Raw genomic sequence first — 26,899 nt, forward strand, 5'->3', positions numbered from 1 at the left:
TGCAGCTGTCCGTCATCTGTGTGTGTGTGTGTGTGTGTGTGTGTGTGTGTGTGTGTGTGTGTGTGTGTGTGAGAGAAGAAACTCCTTTTGGATTTAGACTTGATCTCACTTTTGGCATAATCTCAAAAAGCTGGTATTTCTAATAATCTCCAACACATTTGCCATTAAACACGTTTTCACCCCCTTCAAAGTAGCCTACCCTAAGGGAACACTGTGCACAGGGTCACACCAACAGTTATTAGCCCTTTTACTAGCTTTCAACATCACGTTAAACTGTAAAGATGTGATTGAGTCGAGACGTGCTCATGGCAGCCCCACACGTGAATGATGTGCCCTCTATATGAACCCGTGTTAATGTCCTCATCGCTGAACTCATCGCTGACTCACCGAACACTTCTTTCATGGCGTCCTGGAACACACGCTGAACTTACACAACTATCAAAAAGGCTCCACGACATAACCATGTAAGTTTTTTAAGCAAAAAATTTTTAAATCCAGAAAATCTATTAATCACGAAGGAACGTACAAACGCTCACTTTGGGTGATAAATAAACGACGACTTTTCGTTGTTGTTCACTTCTGGACGCAGTAACGTTAGGCTACTAACACACTCTTAACTCTCCACGGGTGAAAGCGCTGAGCTGTGGTGAATAATGCCGATTATTTCTGTTATTTAGGAAGAAAATCGCCTTTCTTTTGTTCTTTCGTATCTTTCGTGTTAATGAAACATTATTTAACAACCTCTGATTATGAGATGTCCCTATTACTCAATAAAGAAAGATAACACGCGCGAGTCTGTGTGCTGCCTCGAAATATATTTAAATATATAAATAAATATATAAAAGTTATTTACTTTGCACATGTTCACAAAATCTATTTCTATTATATTTTGATGGTTTGTAGCATCCGGAATGCCAGCATTAGTTATTTTATTATTATGATCATATTTAGTTGAATATAATATTATATAATATATGAAGAGTTCAGATGTATTCTGAAATTTTCTTCTAGAATGATCATTTTTATCAAGCTCGTATATTAAGTTCAATAATTTCACTTAAATGGCAATGCAAATTACCTATTAATTGTCATTTAAGTGAAATTACTTAACTTAAATATACGAGCTTTATCATTCTAGAAGAAAATTTCATTTGGCACTTAGAGGCTTTTGCATCTGCACTCTTCATATAATTATATAATAAATCAATATTACATTGAATTTGATTAATATTATTACGATTAATAATATTTTTGTTATTTTACACTCAAATACATTCAAATTCAAATACATTTAAATTAAAATATTGTATATTCAAATTAATTCGAAAGACAACTGAAAACTCATCTCTTCCGTGAGCACTTAATCTCATAATTTTTTTAAAATTATTATTATTATTCTTTCCTTTTCCCTTAATCATCCTCCCTTATCTGGCTTATGCTACTCTGAGCAATGCCTGCACTTTGTATTTTGAGCACTTCTTGCGTTGTTTTTGCCTCTTCATGATTTGGTCATGATTTGTAAGTCGCTTTGGACAAAAGCATCTGCTAAATGACTAAATGTAAGTGCAAATTTTATTTGATAAATTATGTAATTTAATTTTCTTATACTTTTTATTTTTAACATTATAGTGTGATATGTCATGTATCTTTTATGATCCATTTAACATTCATTTTAATATAATATTATAAAATTAAATATATAATTATATTATTATATCAATGTAATATTTAATTAATACAAATATTACATTTAATTTGAATAATATTATTATGAAAAAAATACTATTTTTGATATTATGTCATTTAAATTTCTTATATCCGTTTTATTTTTTAACATTATGATGTGATATATAATATCATATAATAATATAGACCACAACCCCAAAAATGTGGTATTGCAGAAAAGTCCAGAATGTTCTCTTTAATTTACATAATGACATACATCTGTGAGATGTCTTTGCCATTAAATTCATGTATTTATTTATGCAGGCTAGGGCAGAGTTCTGTAAGCGTTGTATTGTTGGCAGTTGCAGTTGGTTTGTATCTCATTCCCTCCCCTATTGATCCTGAGCCGTACATGTGAGTCTCACTTGCCTTTTCATTGTAAATCTCTTTACTTTGCAGTCAATTCAGCATAAATCGATCTCCAAAGAGATTTCAGTCTTGTGTGTTTTCCCGCTGATGAACGTTTTCCAGATTTGAGGGACCCCCGCCTGCTCTGGACGGCCCTCTTGCAGTGAACACACGTCTACAGAGAGGTCGACGGCTGTTCTCTGGTCAACTCAAAGGCCCGGAGTCCTTCACGGCAGACCAGAACGGTGAGCTAGTCTTGTATTCTGGTCTGTTTGTTGTTGAGAAATACAGTCAGGTTTGATCTCTTCATTGCATCTCTCAAGGAAACATCTACACGGGGACTGTTGATGGGAAGCTGTGGAGAATCAACAAGGAATCCCTCACTTTCATCACTCAGATGGGCCAGAACATCCCTGAATGTGGTAAATCCACCATTGCACCAGCAGAAGACTAGAAAATGCTGAAGCAACTGTACCTGAATCCATGCTGCTGTTTAGCTGCATATAGTGTAAATCATTATGCACTTCACGGGCCGTCTGTGGCTGGATGAATATGTATCGGCTGTTATGGAGGCGTTCACCGGCTTGACACGTGTGGAAAAACCCGACAGTCCCTGTGTCCTTCTGCCATCACACATTAGACATGCTGAAGTGATTCACAAAGACTTGTTGTATCAAAGGCTCGGCTGTTCAAAAGAGTCTTGAATGCAGATGTCTTCATTAGAACATTTGATGCCTCCCTTTAATCTTACTATATTTAACCAAGCCAGAGCTTTTTTAAAAATTCAGGTGGGCAAATGTATTCTCTAGTGAGTCATTTAGCAGAATGCAAAATGTGCCTGTCGGTTAGTAGATACCATTGTTTTCCTGGTACAGAGACTGTAAGATATCATGCTGTATTTGCATAATTGCCATTTTGTTCTTCACATAGGCACATGTATGGACTATGAGCCGGTGTGCGGGCGTCCACATGGTCTGCAATTGGACCGTGACGGGCAGCTTATCGTGGCTGACTCTTACCAGGGTCTTTTCAAAGTTGACCCTTGGACTGGAGAGAAGACATTGCTACATTCCAGCAAAGAGGGTCTGTAAACATTTGACTTAGTGTGCGCTTTCAAATGTCTCAAAAAGCTTTTCACAACATTTTGGTTGCTTTGGCCAGTGTCAAAATCCATAGTCCATTTTTATCTCAAGTTACTATATATTTTCTTCTCAATTAAATTTTAGCTTTTTTGCTTTGTTGAGCTGTAAACTCCTAAAGGCCGGCAAAAACTTTTATATACATATATATACTAATATTATACAGTTGTGGCCAAAAGTGGTGTCTGGAGGGGGAATTTGTTTTTAATGACCCTAAGAGTTTGATTAAACCACCAAAATATGAGAATATGATTTTTTAAATATGAAGGAGGAACAAAAGACTACACTTGGTTAAGTTATTTATCTGAAAAAGCCAAACTACATGCAAAAAAAAAAAAAAAAAAAGCATACATTGACTACAACATAATCCTTTATTAATATTTCGTTGGTTTTCTCTTGTTTTTGCATGTTTTCATAATTTCTTTGTATGACAGCCTGGCCAAATAATATGTCTGCACAATTTGTCATGTTTCATTGCGTTATCACAAATAAAACAATTGACTATATGCATAGTATATAGTATATTGATTTAGTCCTCAATATTGCAATATGCTTGAAAAATCTTTAACACATTTTTCATAATATTTGGATAAAGCGTGAAAATCACTATTGGCCACTACTATACTTGCACATATCTCAGTGTTTATCTCAATGTACTTAATACTTGCTGCTTTGCGTAAAGTTGAAGACTTTCTAAAAACATATTTACTATGATTCCAATCCTGCAATTTGAAAGAGCATCATATTTAAACAACCCCTTCACATTCTTCTTATAAGGAGCTGATGGGATTCCCTTTGGCTTTCTAAACGGTCTGGAGATTTCTAAAAATGGAACCGTGTTTTTCACGGACTCCAGCAGTAAATGGGGAAGACGTCATGTCCGTTATGAGGTGAGTGAGCGACAGAAGAGCAGGGCATGAACATTGGTCATATTACCTGCACTAAAGGCTGGTTCTCTCTGCAGGTTTTGGAGACGAACCAACTGGGTCGCCTTCTCTCGTATGACCCCGTGACCGGTGACGTTCGGACAGTGTTGGATTCTCTCTACATGCCTAATGGCTTTGCCTTCTCACCTGATGAGGACTTCCTGCTTCTGGCCGAGACTAGTATCGGACACATTATTAAGTAAGAGCTTTTAATTTTTTTTTATATATCTGAATGTTAAAGGATCCTGAGGAAATCTTCCTTCCTGTTTCTCAGGTTCTGGTTGAAAGGACCTAAAGCGGGCACTAAGGAGACCGTCCTGAACAACATGATTGGTTATCCTGATAACATCCGCCTCAGTGACCGTGGCACATTTTTGGTGGGCATAACCACCGTTAGATTCCACGGCCGACTTTTCCCACCATTCTTGGATCTGATTGGTCCGTACCCTGCTCTTAAGCGTTTCATCGTAAAGGTGGGTAAGTCTTAAATATGTAGAGCAGTTCAGCAGTGACAGAAGTGAAATCTTAATGGTGAACCCTCTTGCAGCTCATTCCTCTCAGCTGGTACAACGTTCTGTTGCCCAAGTACGGGCTGATTTTGGAGCTGGGGCCTGATGGAGAGGTGATTGACAGCCTACACGACCCCACGGGCAGCCTGACGTGGGCCGTCAGCGATGTCTTCCAGCAGGGGGCGCACTACTATCTTGGCAGCACTGACTTGCCGTTTCTTCCTGTGCTGGAGGAGTGGAGCTGACCGTCTGGCTCTCTTACAAGTGGACATAAACATGGGGAAAGTAGGACTTTCGATAACCTTTCGTAGATAATGTAAAATTATTTGCATTTTAACAATGCACTAAAGCCTTGTGAGAAAACTACATATCGTCATAACTGTGAATTCTGTTATTTAAAGAGGACCTATTATAGCCTGGTCCAACCAGACTCTCGTACATTTCATTTGTACAGAGAGTCTGGCCACTCTCCATTGACAAGCGTTAACTTCCTTGAAGGCGGGTACTCTGTTGAAGTTTAAAACTATTGGATCTGCTCAAAAGCCACTCTGGATCTGATGTAACCAATCGCTAACGTTGGGTCGTGACGTAACCCTACAACTCAAACTAGCGCACGACCTCAACATCATCGCTCTCAGCCACTTCCTCCAGAGAAAACCCACGAATATACCGCAAACCCAGACGGAGTACTGAAGAAAAATGAAAATTGAGTGGAAGTACGTAGGAGGGCGGAGCCAGGCTAGACCGATTATGCTGTTATTTACAATTCTTTTAACAACTTTCTTAAGTGTGTAATCAATGTTGCTGTTTGAGCATGACAAAGGTCTGCAAAGATACAAAGCACAAAGTCCCTCCAAAGGGAGTTCTTCTTTATACCAGAGCGCACTGTTTCTGAAATCCCTGAAACGCCTCCATTAATCTTGATTTTTCTTCTGGGAACGAACACGTCACAACATTTACATAATTCCTAAGGCATACTCAGAATAAAGGGGCGAGGCTTGGTTGAGTTAGTTAAGTAGTGTGTTTATTGTAAGGGGCGTGACATTTCCCAAACACACTCAGCGCTTGACCAATCACAACACACTGCTCCAGCCAACCAATCAGAGCACATTTTTGCTTTTGGAATAGGAGCTTAATAGAGACTAAACCGACTGACTGGGAAGAGAGGCGCTGCAGCAATATAAGAAAACATTCAAGCAACCTATTTTTTTGTAAAATGACATAAAATGGCCTCTTTAAGTATAGTTAAGCCATTATAGTTTGTCTAACACAGACCTTTTAACTGTATTGGTAGTCAAGGGGAAGCATCACATTCTCTTTTGTTTTTATGATTTTCTGCACTGCAAAATGCATTGGTCATAGAAATATAAGCATAGCTGTTCCCATTTAAAAATGAACACATGGTTTTCCTATGCAACGGTAATGCAAAACATAGAAATAACATGAAAGTTCAGGGTAGTGAACTTTCAAGCAACAACCCAAAATATGTTTTTTTAATTTTAAAACATTAAAAAATGTATCATGTATGTATCGCACTAATATACTGAACATGTATTGATTTTTAACTGTTGCTATTAGATTATTTAATAATCATGTCATTGTGAGCCAAATCAATTGTCCTGTTTATTCTTTTGAAATATTTTAAAATACATTAAAAAAAAACGACAGGAACAAAAATATTTTCAGAATGCTTTTATCAATCAAACACACAAGACAAAAGTCCACACCAACCATAGCAATGCTACTAACAAATATAATGAAAGATTTATGTGCAAAACATGTCAGACATGTTGATCACAGACTGGAAAGTGCTTCACTAAACAGATATATTGAAGTATTGTGAGAAAGAACTTTTCAAACGCACTTCTTATGCATGTCCACCGCTTCTCAGATCATTTTGGGTGATTTGAGATATTGCCAATTCCAGCAGAAGATTGTTGAAGGTTGCGTAGTAGTCTGAAAGTAAAACGGTCCCTTAATGCTTCAAGTTTGGGTTGCTGTGAACATATTCGAGAGCAAAGCGACAGCAACCCAAGCACAGGATTTCCCTCAAAAATTGTCATGTACTAAACTGAGGCTAAACAATGTCAGATGATTTTCAATGACCTGCTGTGATCCACACCTTTGGCTCATTCACAACTGACACAAAACGCAAGAAATGATAAGAAAAATAACAGTTTAACTACAACAATGAAATGCTAAATACAATATTTGCACTTAGTTAGTAAATCATTTTGTTGTGGTATTACTCAAGTAAAATATACGTCCAAACACAGCCATATGCAAGTGACAGGAACTGAAAAGGGGATATTTTAATAGAAGAAAAATAGTAGTTCAGTTTATATGGTACTTTGGGCCTGAAAGTGTTTATCATTAAAGTCTGATGAACATGCAGTTGTATATATTTCTATTGTGGCTGTTCTCAATTTATTTCTTTTTACCATTTGCCATTTTTAAACCAGAATGAGAAATCCACTTTATATCCTTGCGGTTGACCAGAAATGAAGGCCTTCTTTTTAAAAAAAAAAAAAACAAATATGTGGAGTGAAATGTTTCAGACACATCTGGCAAACAAACAATCAAACAATTTCCTCAAAATTCGAGCTCAAGTTCAAAACTGTACATGTGTTTAAAGCAAAAGTAAAACTAAATCTACAAAACATGAATAAAAAGAAAAGACAGTATTTGAAATGTTCAGTGCTATTGTTAAAGTCAAAGCAGCAAGATTAATTCAGAACAAACAGGAATATGATGCTCTCACAGATGTCTGTCAGCTGGTAGTTTGTCAGGATCTGATGGAATGAGATGGGCCGTCCTGTCTGAAAGTGTCTAGTTTGTTTGGTATCCTGGCGCACCCCGATGACCTCATCTGAGGAGGAGAGACTGGGCATCTTTGGGAGAACGTCAGGATATAAACATCAGGGCTTGTTTTTCAGTGCCCTTTATTCTTTCCCTTCACTGGTCTTCTTCCTTTAATCCTCTCCACGCTCTACTTCAGCGTCTGTCGTAGTTTGTTCCTGTGAGGGACGAGGCTGCTGAACATTAACCGAGGATCAAACCTAAACCTGGTGGAACAGTGACAGGCCAAATGTAAGTTTGAATTATTTTAACTGAATGCTGAACGTTAAAATGATCAGGAAGTACAGACTTTGAGTCGTAGACGCCAGGCGTTCTGCAGGACTGTCCCGAGCAGGACTGCAGCATCATTAGACGGTGGTTCATCTTCTCCAGGACTTCCTGATCAATGCTTTTGGCGATGTTACTCAACTGAAAGGGGTCTGCTGTCAGGTTATACACCTCCACAAACACCTGCAAGCAAACACAGTGAGCTATTACTATTACAGTATAATATATTTAATAGAAGTTGGAGCAAATCGATTTTTGATTTCTTTTTTACCTCGTTGTCATCAAATTCACAGTACTGCAAGTTGGCGGCCTGCGATAATGTGCGAACACAGGCGTATGTGTTGTTGTACGAGTCTTCACAAACACAGTCGGGGAAACACTCCTGCAGTAAAAAAAAAAAAAAGAAACAGCTGTGCTGTAGCACTCATTTTTTGCGATTACCGTAATGACTGTTTATTTGTAGCACGCAGACCCTCACCGAGACCCCGGGGCCCAGCAGGGGGCAGGCTGGGTCTGAGATGTTGCTTCCTTCTCCCTCATATTCCACCAGTACATCAGATCTCCATGTGCTGCTGTTCCCTTTACCGATCTGAAACAAATCAAATGCAAACTTATTCAGAATTTTTATTAATTATACTGTACATGTAGCAAGAAAAAAACAAAACAGAAATGCCAATACTTAAATGCATTTATTTATTTAGTTCAAAGTTCAAACAGGATTTACCATGATAGGTAGAAATGACATCCCGTCCATCTTAGTTTCGTTGACGTTATATCCTGCTATGTCCAGAATCGTTGGACCCAAATCCACATTTGCTATGAGTAACTGTTAAAACAGATATGTTACTAATGACACACAAAAAGCAAAAAAATATGTAAAAAAAAAAGCTTATATTACCTGGCTTGTCTGATTGGGTTTGATATCAGGCCCTCGCACCAGCAGAGGAACTCTGATATCAAATTCATAGAGCTGCCTCTTGTCCATTGGAAGAGAAAACTGGCCTGAGAGGAAGAAACGGACACGTGAAAAAATAAAACACAGGTCGAGTGAAAGAAAATTTCTTCACTATTAAACTCATCATGTACCTGTGTGGTAACCATTGTCGGAGGTGAAAATGATGTAGGTGTTGCTAAGCTCTCCTCTGACCTCCAACTTTTTCACCATTTTCTCCACCAGGTCGTCTACTGATAGTAAAGTACGCCACCTAGTGGAACAGACCAACAGTACCGCATTACATCATGTGCAGTATTAAAATGATTTTAAGTTGGGGAAAAAAATCTGAATACCGTTTTCTGTAGGCGTTATCCAAGAACTCCACTGAAGAGTTTGTCATGGGTGTCTTTGCTTGCCTGATGAGCCAGTGTTTGTCCTAAAAATCAGGTTTAAATGCTGTCAGATATGCACAAAAATGCACCATCCAATCAGAACATCTAAAGGAGCTTTCGCACCAGAGGAACGTTCCAATAACTATTGACGGAAGTACCTGCTTTTTGGTGTGTTCGGCCTGCAGGATTTTAGTTCTAGGAACGCCTTTTCGGGGGGCTAAATTAGCTCCTACTTCAGAGCAGGGTCTAACCCAGCACAATAGAAACTACCAGTGAAGTAAGTGTACGTTGATTGGCTGAACACATGCCCTACACCGGTATTTTTAAAAAGCAGTGTAAACACACAGTTTACATATACTTACTCCACTAACATGGAGAACAGTGATAGATGGACAGACACCTAAGTCCATCACACTTGTGTTGCTTATGTCACTTAAGAGTTCCTACTGGTGGTGCGAATGCAACCATGAAAATGAACCTAGGGGAAAGTTTTGTTCTTGGGGGACTGCCCTGATGGCTAGTTCCTATAACTGAGTTCCTGTAACTACCTGGTGAGAAAGCCCATACACATCAGGCCCGTACCTTTCCATGTATGTTGAAGTTAGGGTCTCTTGGCGCTTTGACGTTGGGAAAACTGCTCTCGTACTGAGGAGCGGCCGTCCAGGGTGAGTGCGGGGCCGGAGTGGACACCATCATGAAGAAAGGCCTGCGGTTAGACTTGTTTTCCAGGAAGTCGATGGAAATATTGGCCTGGATGGAATCAGACGTGTACAAGCCACTTAACTTCTGTTGCGTAAGGTTTTATGTAATGTCGTGAAAGCAGGCGAGATCTGCTCTTACCAGAACATCCGTAAGGTAATCCTCACTGTAGTTCTGTCCATGCCGCTGCGCCCTGCCGTTCACAGACAGTGTGTAGTTGTAGTACTTGGAGTTTCTCTCCTGTAGGAACATGTTAAAATCGTCAAAAAGATTTCACTCCAAATAAATCTGGTCTCAGGATAAATAAATACAAATTATATATATATATATATATATATATATATATATATATATATATATATATATATATATTCAGCTTCACAGAAAAAATATATATATAAAATAAATAAAAGTTAAAGAATATATAGAATTACAAATATATATATATATATATATATATATATATATATATATATATATATATATATATATATATATATATATATATAGGTCTATTATGTCTATATATGTTATGGGGGTATTTATATATATATAGACATAAACATAAAATAAATTAATTTAAGGGGAAAATTAAGGGGGGGAAAAAGGTGTGTGTGTGTATGTATATATTACAGTATATGTGTGTATTTAGATATATTTGTGTGTGTGTATATGACACAGAGACCTACAATCTGCTCTCAAAGACACCATGAGCTTTGAATTGTGGGAGCTGCTAATAAAAGAATAAACAGCATGGCTCCAGAGAACATTCCTTTTCTCTACTGGATTAATTTCTGTGCCTACATTTGCTTGAGTTCTTGTAGCAGCGTCACAAACATGCTACATTTTAGGCTACTGTTTTCATAACCTTCCAGCTAAAATTAGACTTCTGCAGGGCTCATGGGAAAGGTTGACAGGCTTGTCAACGTGTTCCCGCTTGCCATCTCACCTAAATCATTAACGTCATCTACTTGTGACCCTCAAAGCTCGCTGTGTACACGACAACCCTGAAACTCTGGTAAAAAAAAAAAAAAAGCATGATCGGCTTCTGTCTTTTTCTTACCAAGGCGAACCAGTGGTCCCAGCCCGGAGGAACGTGCTCCACTCCTCCAGCTTTTTTACTGCCGTACTGAAGCAGAGAAACACACATGGATGATGTGCTATCAGCTGATTCAGGGCTGGCAGTATGACATAAAGACTATAAAAATGTTTTTCCACCCCAAAGGGTTATCCTTATGAAAGCACCCAGTATCTCTTTACCTCATTCAGATACTTCCCAGCAAAGAAGGTCTGATACGTGCCGTGTTTCTGAAGAAAGGCAGGGAAGCTGTCGGGCTCTTGGGTCTTCTGCCACGCTGTGCTGCTGCAGTTGCCCTCCAACGTGTTGTTCACGACATGATGGTTATGGGGGTATTTGCCCGTCAGGATACTCGCCCTGCTGGGGCAGCAAAGAGGACTGGCAACCATCTGGGAGAGAGAAGAAATGACAAGAAGTGTTGTTAGGAGATGCTGTGCAAATTGATGCAATGGCAAACATGCATACTGGTTGATCCATGATAATAAACTTAGAAATATTCTTATGCAAAAAACAGTTTAGCACAATTTCAACTCACCGTGTTTGTAAAGGTTATTCCAGCATCACCAATCAGCTTTTTAGTCTTCACTAAAGGGATCTGTGCATTGAAAGATGCCAAGATAATGATGATGTAGCTCATTTACTCAGCAACAATATTAAAAGTAAAATGCATGGAGGAATTCACGACCATTGAGAATGGCAACAATAAAACTCTTTTCTCGGAAAATGTACTCACCATTCCGCCGATGGAGACATCCAGATCATCAGTCAGGATTAAAACAATGTTGGGTCTGGGATTCATTTTAGCCGCGGCCAGATTGTTGCAATGCAAAGTGACGCAGATGAGAATAAAATGTAACATTACTAACGGAGAAACCATCTTTGACGCCGAATTAAAAACAAATAAAGCCATGGCCTAAACGAGGACCTTTTCTTGCGATAAAAGCATGAAATACTGTTATGGGAAACGCTGCTTTAGAAGAGCAGTTAGCTTTCCTGGTCTAGTGTACGAAATTACGAATCATACTATGGCGACGTCTTGACTCATGAATATTAATTAGACATTCTGACTTTGCTTGGTTACCCTGTTGTGGCGTCTAGTCACGTAGCCTAATTTATATTCATAAGCCAAGCCTTCAGAATGGAAGGATTCGCTAATTCGCCAGCAGACTAGCGCCCACCTACCAACGTCCGCCTTACAGCCAATCAGACGCTTTGCATCATGAATATTCATAAAAATACCCGTCGCCATAGTAAGATTAATACTGTTCTCTCCTCAGTTCCAGTCATGTGGAGAGGCGGAAGCCCCGGTCAGCTGATGTTTACGCTCGTCTAAGGGATGATGTCATTCATGCAATTTCTGTTTTATGGCTTATATTGTTTGTTTATGTATTTATCAGGGACAATACACATTAATAATACGTAGTATGTAAAAGCGCTAGATTTAGCCAACACTGGCTAATTTTCATGCGTAGTCCCTTGGCAGGTTGAAGTTAAGGACAGGAGAAAAAACTAAATTTAAAACACAAAAATACAAACTACACTGTCTATAAATGTTCACAATTTTGATTAAACAGTAATATCGTCTCTTTTTATTTGTTTTCCCCACTCAAATCTCCGTCAGGCCTACAAAAGTTGTATTTTTTTTAAGTATTGTAATTACAATGTGTTTTACAACATTAATGTAAGAAGGATGCAGTTTCATGTTTCAATCCAGATTTTCACGCAAGAAAATGTAAACAATGTAAAATATAAAACACACACACAGCAGACCTATATATTATATATGTAATCCATTCAAATATATAGCGTAGCCTATTTGAAAACATACAAACATATATTTGAACAAACAGCAAATGTATAATTAAATACATATACAATATACATATATTGTATTTGGAACAAAAGCTTGTATATTTTTAATTATATATTTGCTGTATATACATATAGATAAAATGTATAGCCTAGATTTTTGCTGTTTTATGTATTTATTTGGACACGTTAATTTACAAACAATTATTGTAGCCTATATTTTTATTTGAAATATTTGTAGTGAAATGAACAAATAGGCTAGGCTACTATATATTTCTCATTGACCTGTTTAGAAAGTTTGTTTCAAAAGTTTCAGAGGTGGGTTGAACTATTCCTGCAGCAGGGGCGCGCAATCAGGATTTAGACCGTTTCAGGAAGGAAACCAGAGCCTGGGAAAGGCGCTGCCAACCCCGCTCAAGTAATGGAACACACCCGGAACTTGAGTTCCTTATTGATTCATCTAAAACAATCTTTGGTTCGTACTTGTGTGCAGCAAATGTGCACGAGTGTGTAATGCTGAACTTTAAAGAGCGATAAAACATGTCTGGTGTGGACGTCGCTAAAGAGGAACTTAAGGAGATTGACATATGTGACAACATCTGCTCGGAGGAGGAGAGTGGAGTTTTCGTCAACTCAGGTGCGTCGTACCTTGACGGCTTCTCGGCGCTTCACAAATGGGTTTCAAAGGGACGTTCATTCTCAGATACAAGCTGTGAGTGCGCCAAAACGGCTTCATCGTTATCAGTCTCACTATCCAAGTGCGCAAAAGAGCCTCATGGATCACCAGCTGGAGAGATCCGTATGGAGAGAGGAGGAGGAGGAGGTGGAGGGGGGATTCATGAAGCAGGTGTATATTCGGATGAAGATGATCTGAGAACGTCCCGGGCATCATCTATAGTGGAGTGTCTGTTAGTGGAGCTCTATGACACGTACAGTAACAGCGTCAGAGGGGTGGACAGCTCGACCGAAGCCTCCAACTCGGATGCCTTCCTGGGAAGGAGCAACGCTGGCTCCAACTTTCTGCAGGAACTTCAGGAGAAACACACAAGACGCCATCAGATGAAATACCTGACTCAAAAAGGTGAGCATCAATTCCCCTTTCAGCTCAAGTCAATTCAATCCGATTTTTGTCCTGTCATTCATAAACTACTGGTCAACATTTTGGAATAATCAAGACTTTTCTGAAGAATCATGTGACACTGAAGACTGGAGTAATGATGCTGAAAATTCAGCTTTGCATCACAGGAATAAATTACATTTTAAATATATATTTCGATACAAAACAGTTATTTGAATTTTAATAATATTTTACTGTTTTTACTGCATTTTGCCTAGGAGCATTTTGCATAAGAGACTTCTTTCAAAAACCTAAAAAACGTAATTATTCCAAATGTATGTCTCATGCATTTCTATTATAAATTCTGGATTTTTTCCCTTTTTGTTTTTAAATCATGCTTTAAATAAATACATTGGAATATGAATAAATAAATAAAAGGTTTACTATTTTAACTGTTTCATAATTTTTCATACTTTTAAATGTTTTATTCGCAGTGTATACACAAAAATAGAGTGACATTACTCTTAAGTAATAGTATATGTTGTATGATTGGGGTGTTTAAAATGGTTTTTAGATTAAATATAGTGTTACAGATACTCCATGAGAACTTACCCAGTTATAATGCCGCTCTGAAAGCCAGTTAAATCTTAACCCTTTGTTTGCTGAAGTAATTTAATTGTTGTCTCAGGTGCTCAGGTTCCTTGTTGGCCATAATGACAATCTCCATATAAAGGTCTTTTGTAGACTTGTATACACAGTGTTTTGACGATCATACTTATCTTAACCTGTCTACATATGTAGTGTTATTTGCACTCTCACTGCACAATCAAATGAATGCACATCCTTCAGATGTAAACAAGCTTTATTTTGCGCTCAGGTCCGGAGGAGCTGAAGTGGATCGTTCAAGAGGTGAAGTATCGCATCGCTGTCCAGTCGGCCAAACTGGTGCGTCAGGTCAAGAGGAAGGACAGACTCCGGCAGAAGTTTCAGAAGAACTGTGATATAGTCACCGCCTGCCTGCAAGCCGTCTCTCAGAAAAGACGTAATTACAAATCATTCTCTCATTTCCCTCCTCTTGCTGTCATTACTGTTATGAGCAGCAGTATTAACGGGGCACTATTATGGCCTTTGTCTCTACTATAATAGGTTTTCATGCTTGATTTTTGACCTCTCTTCCCGGTCTGTCAGTAACGCACTGGTCTGCATTTCCCAAAAGCATCATTAACCAACTATGGTTGCAAGTTCCATCATTACCAGCATAGTCAAATGATTCAGTGTTTCCCAAAATCCATAGTTCCAACAAACATTGTGTGGTTGGACCTACAGATCTCGACCTGCGGTTAGAATCATAGTTTCCTGTTAGTATGACATGTGGACTTAAATAGATCATGCTCTTGAGCAAAATAGCAAGCAGCATGTAGTACATTCTATATCTTTTATTCCAGATGCATACAAATTCCATTCTAAGACATTTAAGCCCGATTTCACAGACAAGGCTTAGATTAAGCTAGGATTAGGCATTAGTTAGTTCAATTAGGACATTTAAGTAGCTTTTATAAACGAGCCTTAGAAAAAAAACATTACTGGTGTGGATCGGTCACCGTGATTTTGCCAAGTAAGACGATCCTGGATCATAATATTTTGTTGATCCTGGAATAACATTCCTGTCCCAAAATTAGTCATTACCCTATTCCTACCCCTAAACCTAACCCTACCCATAACTTTTCCCTAAAATCAGAGGGAAATGATAGGTTCATAACACTGATGTTGAAGGCACCTCACCCTGGTTCTAAGCCTAAACTTGACATAAACTGCAAACTTGTCCCTCAAAATCTGATTGGTTGATTGGAAAGTTGTTCCAGGAACAAAGATGTTGATTCAGGAACATGTGGTACTTGGTGAAATCACGTTCACCAGTTTGCATCTTGAGACAAAAAAATGGCACTGACAAGTTGGTAAGTTGCTTTCAGTTAAAACAGCTCAACAATGCCTTTTAGTCTGGGATTAGACTTAAGCCTAGTCTGTGAAATGGGGGTTCGTTTGTCAAGAGAATTAAAGCACTACACTATTATGTTCTAGACTGACAATACGTCTTAGCATTCATTGATGCTGGAGGTCTGCTATCCTTCAGCTGTTTTAAAAGGCTTGCATACTGTATATCGAATGCATTTTTTCTTCACCTTAGTCTGGTTCTCTCAGTTGATATTTTAGAAGACCACATTCTGAAATATCTTCCCTCTACCACAGGATTGCCTCCTATACAACTTAATTATTTGCATTAGATTCAAAACACACACTCTGTTTAACATCACTGATGGTTTCAGAAGCGATTCATTCATGTGATGAGTTTATGACACTGACATGCAAATTAGCACCGTAACGTTGTAGTGAGCTCAAATTTGTATTTGAATTTTGCTTGCTAAGTCATCAATGTGGCCTTGCGTTTCTTAAATGTGTTTTCCTCCATTTTATCTACATGCAGCATGACAAGCCCTGTCAGACAGGTACAGTATGAAATCACATCAAAACTATAGCACTGTATGGTTGCCATTATTCAGTCTATGTCTATTCTTGATGCAAGAGGTGTGACTTTATACAGTAGATATACAGTATAGTAGTAGTGAACGGTTATGGATTTTGTTGTATTTGGCATGTTTATTTTTGTAAACATGAGTATCGGTGTTTATCACTGTTGTTTTGTCAGGAAAAAAATACCCAAATGCTTATCATCCAATGGAAAATATACACATTTTCCATATCAGGACTATCATTCTTTCTGTCAGAAATGTTTAAACATCTGTTTCGTGTCTTAGTCACATGAGTTTGTGTAAATCAAGACACTTTTGGACAATCATACAATGTTAAAAATGTATGGATAGATAGATAGTTTAATTTGGAATATTCTGACACGCACAAAATAAGAAGCCTGCTTATTTACTTATTTTTCCTTATATCTCTCTCTCTCTCACTTTGTCATGATGTTTTAAATCATTATATTATACAGAACTAACTAATAAAATAATTGACTATTTCCTCCAAGTGCCTTAAAGTACAACATTTCCTTTTTATAATAAACAACAGATCCTTGATTCAGATTGGTTGAGCCGTGTTTGAAGCCCTTGTAAATGACTCTACAAACATACACCTGTGTGATCTCATTAAATCACTATTACTGCTCCTCTTAAAGTAAATCATTTAATGCACTAACAGTTTAATAAAAGTCCTCTGAAGCCATGGTCTTCAGTGAATTTATAATAGCTAAAGGGGATTTTAGCCCCTTAACTGTTCTAAATTCACCTTAAAACTATTGCTTTAGTGTTGCTATTCATGACGGTTCAACCATCTTATCTTTATTCTTATCTTGGGATTTTAGCCTATAATTGGGTCCTAAGACTTTTTTGTGTGATTTTTGGATCCAGAGTAATTAAGGAATACCTTGTTCTTAAAGGTTAATGCTAAAGTTGGCAGCATGGCACTAGTCATTCACGTACTGTGCTGGCCATTGTTTTCCTCCGTTCCTCTGGCCCTTCCTCCAGAGCTCCAGCGGTCCCTCCTTCCTCACAACCCTGAATGTGACGCTCATATGTGGGTGTAGACGCGCGCATCACCACGCTATCCCGCCTTTCCCATCCTGCGCGTTCGTTTCGATCACCTTTGATTCTTTTATACTATTTATACTTCTTATTCTTAAGGTACATGCATGCATCTTCATGTATGAGGATAAAAGTGTTGTTCTCCGCTGCTTTATTGATATCATAACGAGTATGATATTTTTAGATGAGGTGATTCTCGGGATGAGAGAATCGTTTTGAATGCGCGGTCAAACGGACCTCGTCCTCATAGATTTTTTCTCCAGATGAAGCAGGAAAGGTTTGTCTCCTCTAAGAGATCGAGGGTTTGTATGAAACGGCAGAATGCAGCTGGAGGAGTCGGTAATATTATCAGTAATGTGCTGAAGAAACGCAACGGCATCTCTAGAAGAGCGCCGCGTCTGCTCTGCACCCTAGAGCCAGGTGAATACAGCATGCTTTAAGGGTATTACGTTTATTCATTTAGTCTATCTTTGCCCTGTGATTATAGATAAAACTCTTTATTCCTAAGATGCCCAGTTGTTTTGCACTGGTGCTGATTGCAGAATGGCATTTCTGTGATAATTAGATAATAAGGGCGGTCGCTTTTTTACTAAATACATATTTTATCAGCTACATTAATACGATTGTGAACTACGTTTAAGTATATTAATAAATTAGAAATTTAGAAATATTATTGTTTTTAGCTTTGAGGGGTCCTGAAAGTTTGAATAGGCTTATTATGAAATCGTTTTATTTCATACATTTCAGGCTCACTTTTAAATATTATGTAGGCCTATTTAGTAATTGATAATTATACATAATACTGGACATGCTTCTCATGCAGACACATGTGTTGTGCCGAGCATGAGTGCAGTAGGAGGGCTGGAGAGATGATGGTAATCATGTAGGTTAATCCGGAACAGCCTCGGATGTCGAGTGAAATAGATGCAGAAATGGTGCCACTCCTTTTTATCATTTATACCATTAAACGATGACAGAAATGGACTCAGGTTGGTGGTTTTATTGGTTTTCTTATGCACCGAAAGTAGAAATGCTGCTTCCTATTTCACATCATGTTGTTGAGGTAGAGTTGTTTACTTGCGCGTTTGACAGGATTTAGCATCTTTAGCAATGGCTAATGTGAAGGTTACATCAATTTAAAGAATTCGTCGTGTTGTTGTAGCTCTTTAACGATCAATATGACTTCTTAACTATGAAAAAACAGAGTTTATTTCGTCGTAATACAGGATGGTGTCGTGATTCCGGAAGAAACTGTAGGCGGAAGTGAGATTCAGCACCGCTCCGCAGTGGACAGCGTCATTTATCAACTATTCGATATCCAGCGTTTGGTTTCTGCATCGTGGTCGATAATACACTTGTCGTTTCCAGTCATTTCTGATGCATTTTCATTAGTGTTTGTTCCTGTTTGACAAAGAAGAGAGTAAGGTAGCCTGCCTGCAATAATAATGAGCCACTGAATTAAAACAAACCTTATTTATTATTAATGGGCTAGTGACAAGTGGGGATGATAAAAGGACATATTTATTATTTTACAGATATACATTTTAAATATCATGAATTTGAAAACGTGAATATAATGACCAAAACATGCCTCTTTTCTTGCACCTGTTTTTGAGGAGTCCCGATTCAGTTGAATTTAATAATAAATAAATAAATCAATTAGAGAAATGCAACCTATCCTGATATAATAGGGTAATTGATTTAATTATATAATTTGGTCATTTATTAATTTTATGTAAATATTTAATTATTAATATTATTTTTTAACTTAAAATCCACTATAATTTACTTAAGATTATGACATTATCATTTTTTTTTTATTTCATCCTGATTATGCACAAACCCTTTATTCATTTGTTAATGAAACACCTGCAGCTACAGAAGAGACATCTTTATGTGGTCATCTTTGTCTCACTGATTGTCCACCGTTTTGTCTTATTGCAGGGGTGGACACCAGGTTGAAGTTCACTATCGAACCCTCTCTAGGCAAGAACGGCTTTCAGCAAGTATGTATTAGATGCCTACTATGGCCCTAAAACCCTCAAACAGCAATAAACCAACAAATATGCTTTTGGTTTGCATGTTGATTGTTTGGGGTCGTTTTACTTTGCAGTGGTACGACTCTCTGAAAGCAGTGGCCAGACTCCCTGTGGGTATTCCCAAAGAGTGGAGGAAGAGGGTAAGTGTGCTGGAAATTTCACTGTTTTCATATCCGTGATATTTGACACACTGTATAATGTTTGGTTGTTTTGATATAGGTATGGCTGACCCTGGCTGACCAGTATCTCCACAGCATCTCCATAGACTGGGAGAAAACCATGAGATTTGCCTTCAATGATCGCAGCAATCCAGATGATGACTCTCTGGGAATCCAAATAGTGAAGGTTCATATCTGTAGTTATACGCAGTTATTTACAATTTTAAGGCTATATATTACAATATGAGGCAAGCAAACAAATTGTGGCTTTAGAGATATTTAATGGAAGGTTAAATGGTGAAACAGGATATTTGCTCTTTGCAGTGCGTCAGTAAGAGGATAATGGAGCAGGATGTGTGTTTGTGTGTGTGTAGCGCTGGATGGAGGAGAACAGTGAGGCGCTTGTGTGCGAGTGAGCAAAGTTCAGTGTGCTTGTGTGCGTAGGTAACTCGCACTTTGTTTCCCCTTCTCTTCTCATTCAGGACCTGCACAGGACAGGCTGCAGTTCCTACTGTGGCCAGGAGGCGGAGCAGGACCGGGTGGTGTTGAAGCGGGTTCTGCTGGCGTACGCCCGCTGGAACAAGACTGTCGGCTACTGTCAGGGCTTCAATGTTCTGGCCGCCCTCATTCTGGAGGTCACAGAGGGAAACGAAGGAGATGCATTAAAGGTTTACCTAGATGCTTATAAAATTAAAAGTATCACCAAATTATTTTAATTATAATTTAATCTTATTAATTGTTAATCAGTAATATTATTTGTTAATTCAAAATACACTTCAAAAATGAACATGTGCCCCCCCTCAGTTTAAACAAGCATGACATTTTGGACAGAAACGTTATCTTATATAAGCAAAAAGATAAACCTAATTATCCTCTATCGTTCCATTATAGGTTATGATCTATTTGATTGACAAGGTGCTTCCCGATAGTTACTTCGCCAATAACCTGCGTGCCCTCTCAGTGGACATGGCCGTGTTCAGAGATCTTCTGCGACTGAAGCTTCCAGAACTTTCTCAGCATCTCCAGCACCTCCAGAAAGTAGCCAATCGGGAAGGAGGAGGTATGCAGCAACCCTGTTAATATGTATTGATGCGAAAGACGAATGTTTGTACCAGCTCAACCGCATTGTGTTTCAGGCAGCTATGAGCCTCCGCTTACCAACGTCTTCACCATGCAGTGGTTTTTGACCATGTTTGCCACCTGTCTGCCCCATCACAACGTGCTGAAGATCTGGGACTCGGTCTTCTTCGAGGGCTCTGAAATGCTGCTGCGTGTGGCTCTGGCCATCTGGGCCAAACTCGGAGAGTAAGTTCACCTAGGGTTGCTTGCACTGTCGACTAGATCGCAAAGAAAATGATTTGCTCATACATTAAAAATGAGATACATTTTCAACCCTCTCAGGCGAATTGAGGAGTGCCAGACTGCTGATGAATTTTATAGCACTATGGGCTGCCTGACACAGGAAATGCTGGAGCACAATCTTATCGACTCTAATGAACTCATGCAGGTAAGATAGAACATAGAAAAGATCATGAATTTTTCATGATGATAATTATGTAAACCTTATCATTTAGGAGTAACAGGTTTAATGTTGCAAAATTGTGTTTGAAAATGGCAAAAGCTTCTTGGAAGTAGTTTATCCAATTGTTTTTGGGGCTGAATACATGCACTTGTTTTCCTCCTGACAGACGGTCTACTCCATGGCCCCGTTCCCGTTCCCCCAGCTGGCTGAGCTCAGGGAGAAATACACCTACAACATCACCCCGTTCCCTGCCCCGGTCAGAGCGAACAGCAGGTATGAGAGCTGAAGACACTCCACGCCCACAGCACAGATTGCAATCGTGAGAGTAGGAGCCATATAAAGACGTTATTACGAGCCTGCAGGGTGTTGTTTTATGGCACGTGTGTATATTGGCATGCAAATATCCAAAGCAAATGTTCTCCCTTATCTTGACAAGGTTTACACTCAGTTTAAAGATAATTTCCGACTTTATTTTACAAAGAAGAGAGCATTGATGCAATAAAACGATTTTATACTCTCTAATTTTATTTATTTTATTTTAAATAATTGTATTGTTAAAGTAGTACATTTTATTTATTATATTATTATTATTATTATTTATTAATTTAATGTTTTTATTTCATGCATGGTTTTTAGTTTTTTTAATATTTTAACATTATAACATTACATTTTTTTTCATGCATTATATTTTTCTTTCTTTTTTCAGTTTTATTTAAAACTGTCATTACACTTAATTTTTTTTTTCAGTTTTATGAATTCATTTTTTTATTAAATTTTTTATTTTTTTTTGTTTAATTTTTGTTTTATGCATTATTCATGCATTTTATTACTTGTTTGTTTCTTTTTTCTTTTTTGTATTTTATTATAAAATTTTCAATGGTATTGATTTATTAATTTAATTTTATATCTTATTATTTGTTGTTTAATATTTAGTTTGATGTATTATTTTATGCATTTTTTCTTTTTTATTTCTAAATATTTAATTTCCTTTTTACATTTTATTAATTTATTTTGACATTTTTATTTATTATTTAATATTTTATTTCATGCATTATATTTTATGTATATAAAGTATTTTTGTATTTAATTGTATTATTTGTTGTTTAATATTTAGTTTCATGCATTATTCATGCAGTTTATTCATTTTTTTCTATTTTATCTTTAAATAATTTCATTAAATTGGTTTATATATATATATATATAATTATTATTATTTTTTTAATTTTTTTTTTATATATATTTTATTTCATGCATGATATTATTGTATTATTTTTCCTCTGTACAGTCTGGCACTCCATGGATGGGAGAGTGATGATGATGCTGACATGGATGATGAAGACTCTATTGTCACTGCCCTGGGCTGCCTGGGGCCTCTTGGTGGGCTTCTGGCCCCTGAAATCCAAAGATACCAAAAGCACCTTAAAGGTCTGAATCTGATTACATTTCACATTTCAAAAACTAAAAAGAAATAGATTTAATAGTGTAGCCTGAGGTTACAAACATGATTTATGTCTTTCTGAACACAGACTGCCCACATTTATAAAATGCACAATATGTTTGATTTCTTAATGATTAACGATTTATGAGTCACTTAAACTATATTGGCTTTGTCAAAGTAAGGGTGATTTCATGGAGTAATGCAAACATAAGCTCACTGAAGCTCACTTTGCTTACCTAACCTTGGCAAGACCTGAAAATCCTTCTGCCCCAAATGGATTTAATCCTCAATGCATTTGTCAGTTCTTGTTGAATCTGAGGTGGGTCGAGTCATTCAAGCTGTCTTTAATTACGGCCTTCAGTTCCAGTGCAACTAAATAAATGGAAGGTTTGGAAAGGAGCCGACGCAGCCGTTACCCTGTAAAATGTCTCACAAATATTCTTGCACTCTACACATTATTATTTACAATGTTTGCTTTCTGTTTCCAGATCAGAGAGCAGATCAGAGCTCTCAGGGCAGTAACATGGCCGAGCTCAGTCCCGGGGCGGTGGGCGCGGGACGGGCCGAACATCAAGCGGCCATCAACAGCATGATGCTGGAGCGCATGAGCACTGACATCAGCGCGCTGAAGAAACAGTACTCCCGCATCAAACAAAAACAACAGCAGCAAGCCGGGCTACTTTACATCCATACAGGTAGCAGGATCAAATAAAGAATAGAAAATCATTTTTTTTACTGTGGAAGATGAGTTCAGGAAGTGACAGAGGGGATGTGAAGTGTTAGTCAGTATACTGTGACATTTTTCCCAGGACCTCCAGTGGAAGCTGAAACTATTGAACCTCATCAACCCAGTAAACAGCAGAACCAACACACTGGTATTGATCTTTATGTGTCAACTATGGCTTCATTATACTGTAGATATATGGTCCTGTATATCGGTGTTGATCGGTGTTGGGTCTGCTGGTGTATAATGCAATGAATTGCAATTTGTCATTTTGGTGATGGCTGAACTGATTAATCAAGGTGTTTTCAGGGGATTGGTATAATTATGCTAAAGATGGTTAATTACCTTTTTTCCATTTATTAAAATATTGGAAGATGTAATTTTGCAATAGCACCATTACAGGGCATAATGGAGACTTGAAACTGTGGAATCATAATAGGTCATGTTTATTTTCACATTACACAATCTTCTTTTTTGTACAATTCCTCACTGTACACTATATATATTTTTAACATTATATATATATATATAAAACCACTTTCCTTTTCCACTGACATCACAAAGCCCCATTCTGTTTTAACCTTGAATATCCTGTTTAAAGCCGGGTTCACGCTATACGAATTGGCAAATTTTGAGAATCCTAAGAGATTCCTCTGAACCTAGGCTAAAATCTGTAGTCTTTGATCACTTGACATGTTCACTGACAGCTGATTAATGACCATTGTGATCAAACTTTACCTCTGATGAATTTGTGTCAGAAGTTTGGATTGATGATGTCACACTCCTTGTGTAAGTCCGTTTTTGACTGCCGCACAGTCTGGCACGATTGACAGCTGAGATCCTACCGTTTGACATGGCTTACTGCGTTCGTACAGTCTGACAAGCATGAATCGTACAGTGTGCACCCGGCTTAACTCAGAAATATGTTATATTACAGAAGTAAAATCGGAAACACGATTTCATGTTGAGTCTGTTTGCAATTACTGCTGTTTTCTCACTCTTTGTTATTGATTTGTTCACAGACAAGTGTCCAGCCACCAGTATCCTTGCCTCCCAAATTGGTCCCTCCCCTGTGGTCAACCACCTTCTCTTGGGCAGGAAGCCCAGACCCGCTCAGCGATCCTCAAAGAATTGTATCATCCAGAACGGTGGAGTTCCCCAAGCCCACTCCACCCCCAGCCAGGACCAGATGATGCAGCCAAGACATCATTCCCCGTGGCGAACACATGTGCGCGCGCACCGCAGGAACATCGCCAGGGCACGGGCACAGCTCGGCTTTGATGATTCTCTGGAGATCGAAGACGATCAAACTGACACCAGCAAAACGGAAGAAGCATGTGAAGATGGAGAGGAGAGAAGACTTGAGGACAAAGAGGATGAAGAGCAAGAGAAGTTGGAGGATGAAGAGCAAGAGAAGTTAGAGGATGAAGAGCAAGAGAAGTTAGAGGATGAAGAGCAAGAGAAGTTGGAGGATGAAGAGCAAGAGAAGTTGGAGGATGAAGAGCAAGAGAAGTTGGAGGATGAAGAGCAAGAGAAGTTGGAGGATGAAGAGCAAGAGAAGTTGGAGGATGAAGAGCAAGAGAAGTTGGCGGCTGGAAGCTCGGATGTCTCTCAGCAAGATCTCAGCGATGGAGAAGGAGAGGAACTCCAGCAGATCGACAACCGGCTGTCTTCTCTGGAACTGGAACCAGAACCAGCTTCTGATCCACCAACACCAACTCCAGAACCGCAGCCGGAGCCCACGACCCCAGCTCAGCTCCCATCCACCCGCCGTCCAGGTTCAGACTCTTCCAGCTCAGAAAGTGGAAGCTCCCTCAGAAGAAGCCCATCAACGCTGGCAGGAGAACCTCCGAAACCTCAGCAGATCTTCTCTCCGTTCCCCTGCATCAAAACCCCTCGCAAGTCCATTGCTGCAAGAAACTTGGGCCTCTACGGCCCAACTGCCAGAACTCCAAACGTGCACTTTCCCCAGATGAGCAGAAGCATGAACTGTGTAGGAAGCACCACGAAGCGCCGATGATGAGTTGTCGACTACAGACGAGCACGAGATGTTTGGGTTCAAAACTCCCAAACAACCATGAAAGCACATGCATTCTGAACTCAAGTATGCTTCCAGATACTCCAAAACATGCCATCTACATTTAGGAACCATATTGGATAATTTAATCCTCCTATAAAGTTGATCATATGAATTTATGAATGTATTGTTTTGTTTTTTTAAATGAGATCCTACCAAAACATCTGGGAATAATACCCGGCAGACACGATCGGATGATGGTTCCTCAAGCTCTTTCTGCATGTTCAGGTCACCAGTATTCGCTACAATGCACTGTGTATGTTTACTCATATGCTCCAAAGCTTGGAAAATCACAATCACATTTATGTAAAATATCTCACGTTAAATGATTGTGGGAAATACTACAGTTCTGCATTTTTCAGTTTTCAATCTGTGACTTCACAATCAAGCCAAACCCTTTTCTCTTCACATCTCTTGATTTTTACTTCAGTAAATTATCCGTTTGTCATCTGAGTAATACATGTTATTGTCATTTAGTTTTTCTCTTTTTGGATGCTCTTGTTCTAAACGCTCCTGCGACTGAATGTTTCTCTTTATCAACCTTTGATGCTTATGAGTAGTGAAGGATCACAGAAGTGAAGGATCACGCCCCAGAGAATAAAATACATGCAAGTATGGGAAAAAAAACTACTTTTCAGTTTCTATTTATTTCTGTTTCCTCTCCATTAAGTAATTAGTTTTTGCTTTCAGGTTGAAACTACCGGTTTTTTTTAGGTTTGCAACGACACCTAATTAGGAATGTAAAACTTAACTAAAACCACCAATATCTCACATTGACATTAAGTCTCTTCTAAGCCTAGTAGAGATTGTACTCTGGTTAAATTTTAATGTAACATCAATGGTCATTTACAGTTTTTTCATTATTTGCTTTGGTACTATTTTCACAAGTAAGTTGTACATTCTCAAAACTCTTAAGCTATTATCACAACGAATCATCAAAAGTACTTTGTGATTTTGAGATGCAAAATCACAAAGTATCCTTTTTACTTTTAACTAAATGTTTCATTTACTGTAACTGCCTTTCATAAAGCTCTTACTATCAAACTTTTGATTTTGATATCTATTTTTGTTCAGTTTAATTTACAGTATACATTTGTCTATTCTTTTAATCCAACTGATATTAATGGTTAATCAGTGAATAATTTGGTACACATATAGATTTCTATAGATATTGATTCTATAGACAGTTTCTTTATAACTTGTGTGCAATTTCGGATATGTATAACCAAATGGAATGAATTATTTTTACATAAGTGATTTATAGATAATAACCACCACTATGTTCAAAGTGTGTGTGTGTGTGTGTGTGTGTGTGTGTGAGAGAGAGAGAGAGGAGAGAGAGATTTGTGAACATATAGCAGGATAGAGTATAAGGGAGAGGAAACAGTCAATGACTGTGTAACAGATCAGATCAGATTGATTCGAGATGCATCAGTAGAAGGAAAAGAGATGGCATCAAACACAGCATTTTTCATTACAGCATGGAGCAGATACCCATGGTAGAGATCTGTAAAGGTCACCTACAGTATAGATTCAGTCATATGGTATACAGTGAGAACATTTACTGTATTTCCAGCAAACTGTTATAGCAGAGCCTCATGGCAGT

At 38.2% G+C, this 26,899-nt stretch overlaps 3 protein-coding genes across 6 annotated transcripts; 2 read left to right on the forward strand and 1 right to left on the reverse strand.

Annotated features, from left to right (window-relative positions):
• Window position 1: 1 nt before the first annotated feature.
• Window positions 2-6,300, forward strand: LOC308690011 (adipocyte plasma membrane-associated protein). The gene is made up of 9 exons (XM_081364207.1): window positions 2-464; window positions 1,990-2,079; window positions 2,197-2,318; window positions 2,397-2,495; window positions 3,004-3,156; window positions 3,990-4,102; window positions 4,177-4,337; window positions 4,413-4,611; window positions 4,686-6,300. The coding sequence occupies exons 1-9, from the start codon at window positions 325-327 to the stop codon at window positions 4,890-4,892; spliced, it is 1,284 nt and encodes a 427-aa protein (XP_081220333.1). The 5' UTR covers window positions 2-324; the 3' UTR covers window positions 4,893-6,300.
• On the reverse strand, window positions 5,651-12,165 carry gnsa (glucosamine (N-acetyl)-6-sulfatase a). The gene is made up of 14 exons (XM_081364206.1): window positions 11,610-12,165; window positions 11,412-11,471; window positions 11,059-11,265; window positions 10,862-10,927; window positions 9,940-10,038; window positions 9,682-9,849; window positions 9,061-9,143; window positions 8,860-8,978; window positions 8,672-8,775; window positions 8,498-8,599; window positions 8,252-8,362; window positions 8,045-8,155; window positions 7,796-7,956; window positions 5,651-7,712 (listed from the first exon to the last, which is right to left on the reverse strand). The coding sequence occupies exons 1-14, from the start codon at window positions 11,784-11,786 to the stop codon at window positions 7,637-7,639; spliced, it is 1,644 nt and encodes a 547-aa protein (XP_081220332.1). The 5' UTR covers window positions 11,787-12,165; the 3' UTR covers window positions 5,651-7,636.
• Window positions 12,166-13,072: 907 nt separating this feature from the next.
• On the forward strand, window positions 13,073-25,912 carry tbc1d30 (TBC1 domain family, member 30). Of its 4 annotated transcripts, XM_081362657.1 has the most exons (14): window positions 13,073-13,766; window positions 14,620-14,784; window positions 19,280-19,341; window positions 19,449-19,514; window positions 19,594-19,719; window positions 20,015-20,200; window positions 20,424-20,592; window positions 20,669-20,837; window positions 20,934-21,039; window positions 21,221-21,327; window positions 22,340-22,479; window positions 22,981-23,187; window positions 23,302-23,367; window positions 24,239-25,912. In XM_081362657.1, exons 1-14 carry the CDS (start codon window positions 13,226-13,228, stop codon window positions 25,234-25,236), a joined length of 3,108 nt encoding a protein of 1,035 aa, XP_081218783.1. In that variant the 5' UTR covers window positions 13,073-13,225; the 3' UTR covers window positions 25,237-25,912. The 4 variants fall into 4 exon arrangements, with proteins under 4 accessions (XP_081218783.1, XP_081218784.1, XP_081218785.1 ...); XM_081362658.1 differs by lacking the exon at window positions 23,302-23,367; XM_081362659.1 differs by lacking the exons at window positions 13,073-13,766; window positions 14,620-14,784 and adding an exon at window positions 17,621-17,755.
• Window positions 25,913-26,899: the final 987 nt, after the last annotated feature.

Source organism: Scardinius erythrophthalmus, assembly GCF_964197995.2.
Source record: "Scardinius erythrophthalmus genome assembly, chromosome: 4".
NCBI lineage: Eukaryota > Metazoa > Chordata > Actinopteri > Cypriniformes > Leuciscidae > Scardinius > Scardinius erythrophthalmus.